General features: G+C 45.9%; 1 protein-coding gene across 2 annotated transcripts in view; it reads left to right on the top strand.

The window, feature by feature from the left end:
- The first annotated feature begins 4,322 nt into the window (after positions 1–4,322).
- LOC112113964 (ubiquinol-cytochrome-c reductase complex assembly factor 1) overlaps positions 4,323–7,184 on the top strand; it is a 90,752-nt gene continuing 87,890 nt past the window's right edge. For both annotated transcript variants that reach the window (XM_024210448.1, XM_024210447.1), the window contains exon 1: positions 4,323–4,355. In XM_024210448.1, coding sequence (XP_024066216.1) covers positions 4,332–4,355 — 24 coding nt within the window. In that variant the 5' untranslated portion in view covers positions 4,323–4,331. The remainder of the gene's footprint in view (positions 4,356–7,184) is intronic.

Here is a 7,184-nt window from a genome sequence, read left to right as displayed (position 1 = left end):
CTAATCTCCAGAGGGTGACAGGTGCCTTCTCAATAGGCTTGGTCAGATTACTATAGCCAAGTCCGAGGAGCTCAGAGTGTAGGTCAGCTCACTTCCACTATCTACCCACCAGTGAGCCACTCTGCTTCCCTTTTTAAGATTCTCCTCCAGCCTATGCAGGCTTTGTAGGTGCCAGAGGCGCTGACTTCACCAGTTCCTGGGGGGTGCTCGACCCCTTCTCCGCCCCAGGCTCCACCCCACCCCTTCCTGCCCTCTCCCCCCCAGCCCCTCCTGCACGCTGCTGAACAGCTGATCATGACAGGCGGAAGGCACTGGCATAGAGCGGGAGGAGCTGGTCCTCAGGGCTGCCGGTGGGTGCTGAGTTTTCTGTGGGTGGAGTCAGCATCTATGGAAGGTGCCATGGAATGGGGCCTGCTGGGCCCAGAGCAGTTATTCAACCCCTTCTTTTCCAGTGTGGGGTTTATGCATCCCATCACAGCCCCCCAAAGATTAATCCATCTAGGTTAATCCAAGAGTGCCTTAAATCCAAAATTTCTGCACTAGAATAATGGTATCCCCTTACTTTAGGTTTTGTGGGGGAAAAAACCCAAACTTTAATCACCATTCCACTATTTTTTGCCTAATATACTTACATGCCCCCATTATCATAGTACTTGAACCCTTCACACTCTTTAATGTATTGACTTTCACAACACCCCTGTAAGGTAGGAAAGGTCTATCGTTCCCAGTTTACAGATGGGAAACTGAGGCACAGAGCCTACATGACTTGCCGCAGGTCAAAAGAAATTGTGCACAGCAGAAACTTGAACTGGGGCCTCAAGTTGCAGGCAAATGCCCCAACCACTGGACCATCCTTCCTCTAAATTAGCAATTTTATTTGGATTTCTCCTCCTTTTGCTGCTTTTTAATTTTGCTCTGATAGTGAATGGCAGCTTCATCAGTTTCTTTGAAACTTATTTCTGACAGGACCACTCTTTCACCAGTTTCTCCAATCTCAAAGTTTTCATCAGTGATAGTTTTGCACATATATCGTGTCTGTTTGAGAAACCTGGATCCTCCCCTCTTACCCTGGTTCTGCTACGGTCTCTTACAGCAGCTTCTCCTCACTCACTCCCCACCTCAAAGCCCACACAGTAAGGGATGATCATCCTCTCCTGCTGATTCATAGAATCATAGAATATGATTGGTTGGAAGGGACCTCAGGAGGTCATATAGTCCAACCCCCTACTCAAAGCAGGACCAATTCCCAATTAAATCATCCCAGCCAGGGCTTTGTCAAGCCTGACCTTAAAAACCTCTAAGGAAGGAGATTCCACCACCTCCCTAGGTAACCCATTCCAGTGCTTCACCACCCTCCTACTGAAAAGGTTTTTCCTAATATCCAACCTAAACCCCCCCACTGCAACTTGAGACCATTACTCCTTGTTCTGTCATCTGCTACCACTGAGAACAGTCTAGATCCATCCTCTTTGGAACCCCCTTTCAGGTAGTTGAAAGCAGCTATCAAATCCCCCCTCATTCTTCTCTTCTGCAGACTAAACAATCCCAGTTTCCTCAGCCTCTCCTCAGAAGTCATGTGCTCCAGCCCTCTAATCATTTTTGTTGCCCTCCACTGCACTCTTTCCAATTTTTCCACATCCTTCTTGTAGTGTGGGGCCCAAAACTGGACACAGTACTCCAGATAAAGCCTCACCAATGTCGAATAGAGGGGAATGATTACATCCCTCGATCTGCTGGCAATGCCCCTACTTATACAAGTTCCAAACACTCTGTACCGTCCTTTCTCCTACTTTGAACAGCATTTCATGCAACTCTTCTCTCCTCAATGTAGTCACCTGATTCCTCCTCAGCCACCTTCCTTGCTGATTTTGACTCTTAGCTCTCCTTATTTTCAATTCCCATATATATATGTCCCATCTGATCCTTTAGCTTCCTACTTGCTTCTCCTCACCTCATTTGACCTTTAATGCTCAATTAAATCTCCCACACACCCAAATTGCCACTCACTTGGCCTTATCTTTACCAAGCACTGGTCCCTCTCTGATCTTTCCAACAACCAACTCACTTCCTCCAACTTGCCTCCTTCACATCACTCTGCCTTCCAATCCATCAACATGCTCAACTCCTCAGGCTCCTTATCTACATGCCTTCTTCACTGTCTTCCTTTGATTTATTTATGTCCTCCATACCATGATTTTCTCTATCATCAATTCATTTCCTCATCTCTTTCTCCACAAGATACTTTCCACCAATCCCCAGCCCTGGTTTATTTAACATTCACTTCTTCCATTCTTGCTGTCATATAGCTGAATGTCTCTGGTGAAAATACTGCAATTTTACAGAATTACTCCACCACACATTTGTTGTCTCCTCTTTCAGCTCTGCCATTTTCCAGGTAAAGCAGCACAACTTTCCACCCTCATTGATTTCACACCTATTCCTGGCCTCTTGCCACCTGTACCTCATTTCTAACCCCCCGCCCCCAACACCTTGCAGGATAATTCCATATTTTTCAAAGATGAATAAAATCTGATTATCTTCATGCTCCTTCTTAAACCCAGTCACCACCACTTAAGCGTGTCACTGCTCTCCACCTCTAATTCTTCTACTTGCTCCAGTGACTGTCCTTTGCCACCACTCTCACTTTCTCCCTTATCTTTCTCAACTTCCCACACTTCTCAGGTTCCTTCCCCTTAAAAGTATGCTCTGGTCAATTCCATCATAAAAAAAATACCAACCAACCCAAAACCATGTTTCAACTTCTATCTCTAGCACCCCGTTTCCCTTCTCCCCCTTGCCTTAAATTCATTGATCTTGCTGTCTACACTCATTGTTGAAAGTTCCTCTCCTCCAACTCCAGTCTGGCTTCTGCCCTCTCCATTTCACTAACTCAGCTCTCAGAATCTCTATTGACCTCTAACCAACCAAAGCTCAGAACCTCTACTCCAGCTCCATTTTCCTTGACTTCTGCTCTGCCTTTGACAGCAGTTATCACACCTACATTCTCTATGTCATCCATAACTGTCTTCTCCTGATTCATTCAGTGGATCATCATCCTGTTCTCCCACTCTCCTTGGCCCCCTCCTCTTCTCTCTTTATATCCCCTCTCTCTGGGCAATCCTAATCTGCTCCCGTGATTTAAGAACTCTCTCTTACACCAGTCTAACTCTCCAATCTCATACCACATCTCAGTCTGTTTCTCCAGTAATTCCTCCTGGATCTCTTGCCATCAGCTAAATATAACATGCCCCCCAAACAGTCTTTCCTTCCAAACCCAGTGCTTTCCCCTCTCTCCATCACAGATAACAGCACCACTACATTTTCAGTTGACCAGGATTGTAACCATGGTAACATTTCACTCCACACACATCCTAGACCTGTACATCCTGGCTATTTCCAAAAGGTGCCATTTCCTCCCACCATAACAATTCCATGATCTAGCTTTTCTTCTGTCCACAGAACCAGAGTTCTTTCCACAGGCCTTCCTGCCATCTAACCCCTCATCAGCACCAGTCTAAAGTCAGGCACTAAGGTCATCCTGCAGCCAGGCCCATGGTTACGAGCAGGCCCCCATCTCCACTTATTTCTTTATTGGTTCAAACTGAAGCTCTTCCTAACCAAGCCCCGCCCTACCCAGTCACCCTTATGGGGGCCTGTCACGTTGCCTCCTGTTCCCAGGCTCCAGCCACGAGGCAGCCACCACCCGCCCCGCTTGTCTGCTTCTCCCACAAGCACTTGCTTCCACGCTGCCCTCTCCCCCCGGGCTGGGCTTTCCCAAGGAGCCCCCCCGCCACGCGGCTCATAGAGCTATTTGTGATTTCAGCTCTTAGCGATTTCAGCTCATAGTATAGTAGGGGAGCCCCAGTGCTGGTGCACCATTGGCCCAAAGTGAATTCAGCTCAGCAGCCTGTAACTAGACTCCTAATGGAATCAAAGTTAGCTCTGACATTCAACAGTGGAGAGAGGAGGTGGTGCAATTGGTGTTTCAAACCCTCAGAGGGGGCCCATACCATCAGGTACAAATACCTGTCCCCAGAGCTGCTCAGCCGGCGCAGGGAGGGGGATGGGTTGTTCCCAGAGCAGCGCCCCTCAGAGCGCAGTAGCAGCCCAGGACGGGGGCTGCTAGGCAGGGTAGGGGACTGGTACGCGCTTCCGCCCAAACACGTGACCTATAGCGACCATGCGCGGAACGGTTCTTACTCCCGGCAGCGCGTGCGAACTAAGGGGGCCTAGTAGGGAGGTGTATGCGCACGCGCAGTTGTGATTTCAGCCCCCGCTAGGTTGTGAGAAGCGGAAGTAGTTACCATATTCCGGAAGCGCTTCTGAGTGTCATGGCGGCGTTGGTCAGAGCTGTGGTAGGTGAAGGGATGGGTCAGAGTTGGAGCCCGAGCCATGGCCCAGCGTCTGTGTCCGGCCGGGTTCGGAGCCTCCCTGTAGCGCGGACGGTCTGGCTCAGGAGCCGCCGACAAATGCACCGGGGGGCTGCGGTCTCCGCGGGTGACAGGGCCCTGGGAGTGGTGGCCCCGGCTCTGTTACCCGGGGGGGCGGGTTTGGCGGGGCATGTCTGGTAACTTCCCAGCGGTGTTGTAGTTTAACAGAAGGTGGATCCGGGGCCTTGGCCCCGCGCTGTGTCCCGTTGTCGGCGGTGATGTGTGTGGTGCATGCGGCTCGGTGAGGGGAGCTGGGCTGGGAGCACAAGGTTGCAGTATCTGGGATACCCCAGCTCGGCACTTCCGTGCTCTCCAGTAGCACAATGATTCGTCTTTCGAAAAGATTCTGAATTAGAAATTTAGTTTGGATTCCTTTGTTCCATATGGTGGTTTTTCAACAGCCATTCAAACACCTCTTTCCCCCACCCCTCCCAAATACTGATCAGCTTACACTTTACATGTTTCCTTCTTGATCTTTATTCATGAACAGGAGCATCAAACAGGTTCCACATCAGATGCTTTGAATCCTTCTTTCCTTCTTTACCCGTTCTTTGTAGAAGTTTCTGATTTTTATTTCAGGATCTTTTCACTTGTTGGAAGCTGTACGTCAGGACACTTACTTCAAGAATTACTGTTTGCAGTCCTCTGTGACCTGCTGAGCTAACTTCCTGAATGTTAAACTTTTTATTCATTCAGTATTTGCTGGTCATTGTTGCAGTTTGCTCAGTTAGCATTGGAGACAAAAAATTGATCTTCTAACACTTTAGTATATAGAGACGGCACATCTTTCATCTTAACTCGCATGTCCTTTCGGTAACAGTGAAAGTGCATGTTTGAGTCTCTGCTCTTCTTATTAATCATATTTATTGTGGGTAGAACCTAGGGACCAACTAAGAATTGTACATTACCTAGCACAAATGGTGCACAAGCACAAAAGTAGTAGAAGTCAGAAAATACTGGAGGTGAAATGTTGGCTGCATGTCTGGTATGAAGCTTAAAGGCTTTGGTTATGTTGGAGCTTTGGGATACGTTCCAGTGGGAGAGGTAGTTGTATGAGCAGGATAGCCTGCATCTCACTGGGATGAGGGGAGTGCTAATGTTCTCAGTTGGAGACTAGCTGGATCAGCCAGGAGGCTGTTAAACTACCAATGCAAGGGGAGGGTGGTAAGGAAGCAAGTATTGTATAAACTGGAATTTGGAATGTAAGAAACAAATTGGATCAACGTGAAAGAAGATTTTTTTTCAATGGCTTATATACCTTTGCTGGGAGTCTGAGTAACAAACATGGGAAATTGGAAATTTCTCATTGATTAGAAGAAATTTGATAGGCATTACTGAAATTTGCATGGTTGGAAAGTTGTTACTTGTTATATCCTACCCAGGAAGGTCAGAGCAGGTGAAAGAAGTAGGGTTGGAACTCTACATTAAAGACATCATTATCTGTTTTACAGTTATAGGTAACTCACAACCACAGGAACTTTGATCCATTTCATGTGCTAACTAACAAAGTGCAGGAAGGAGTGCTGGTGAGGAGTCTGTTGCAGACCACCAAATCAAAAAGGGACATGATGGAAAGAAAAATTGTGTTATGAGGGACTTCAGTTTGGGAGACAAATACTGGAGGTCTCATGCAGCCAGTAGTAAATCAAGATTAGGGTTTCTAAAAACTTATACATGGTAATTTTTTAATGCAACAGGTATTGCACCCCAACACAAAATAACTATTTTATCCTCATGATAAGTAAAGATGAATATAGATTCTAAAGCCAGAAGGGAACATTGTGATCATCTAGTTTGACCTTCTGTATAACACACGCAACTTCCCTAAAATAATTCCTGGAGCAGATCTTTTAGAAAAACATCCAATCTTGATTTAAAGATTGTCATTGATGGCAAATCCATTTCAACCCTTGGTAAATTGTTCCAATGGTTAATTACTGTCCTTATCAAAAATGTACACCTTATTTCCAATCTGAATTTGTCTAGCTTAAATTTATATCCATTGGATCCTGTCTGACCTTTCTCTGCTAGATTAAAGAGCCCATTATTAAATATTTGTTCCCTATGTAGATACTTATAGACTGTAATCAAGTTACCTCTTAACCTTTTAAAATATGTTAGGATCAAAAGAAACTCAAAAGCACTGGTATAGGCCCATTACTAGCTGGAGATGGTAAAATTGTTAATGATGTAGAAAAGGCAGGAGTGATCAACAGATATTTCTGTCCTGTATTTGCTAAGAAGCAGGATGATGTACTCTGATCATGAGAGGATGATTAACTACTTTCCAATCCATTAGTAACTAAGGAGGATGTTAGACAACATAGAATAATAGGACTGGAAGGGACCTCGAGAGGTCATCTAGTCCAGTCCCCTGTACTCATGGCAGGACTAAGTATTATCTAGACAATCCCTGACAGGTGTTTGTCTAACCTGCTCTTAAAAATCTCCAATGATGGAGATTCCACAACCTCCCTAGGCAATTTATTCTAGTGCTTAACCACCCTGACAGGAAGTTTTTCTTAATGTCCAACTTAAACCTCTCTTGCTGCAACTTCAGCCCAGTGCTTATTGTCCTATCCTCAGAAGTTAAGAAGAGCAATTCTTCTCCCTCCTTGTAACAACCTTTTATGTACTTGAAAACTGTTATGATGTTCCCTCTCTTTTCTAGACTGAAAAAATTGCGTTTGTTTAATCTTCCCTCATTGGTCATGTTTTCTAGACCTTTAATCATTTTTGTTGCTCTTCGCTGGA

The sequence above is a fragment of the Terrapene carolina genome, unplaced genomic scaffold, assembly GCF_002925995.2.
Source record: "Terrapene carolina triunguis isolate 2854851 unplaced genomic scaffold, T_m_triunguis-2.0 Scaffold233, whole genome shotgun sequence".
Lineage (NCBI taxonomy): Eukaryota > Metazoa > Chordata > Testudines > Emydidae > Terrapene > Terrapene triunguis.
The sequence above is the reverse complement of the archived record's forward strand: the minus strand, read 5'-3'. Positions and strand labels throughout refer to the sequence as shown.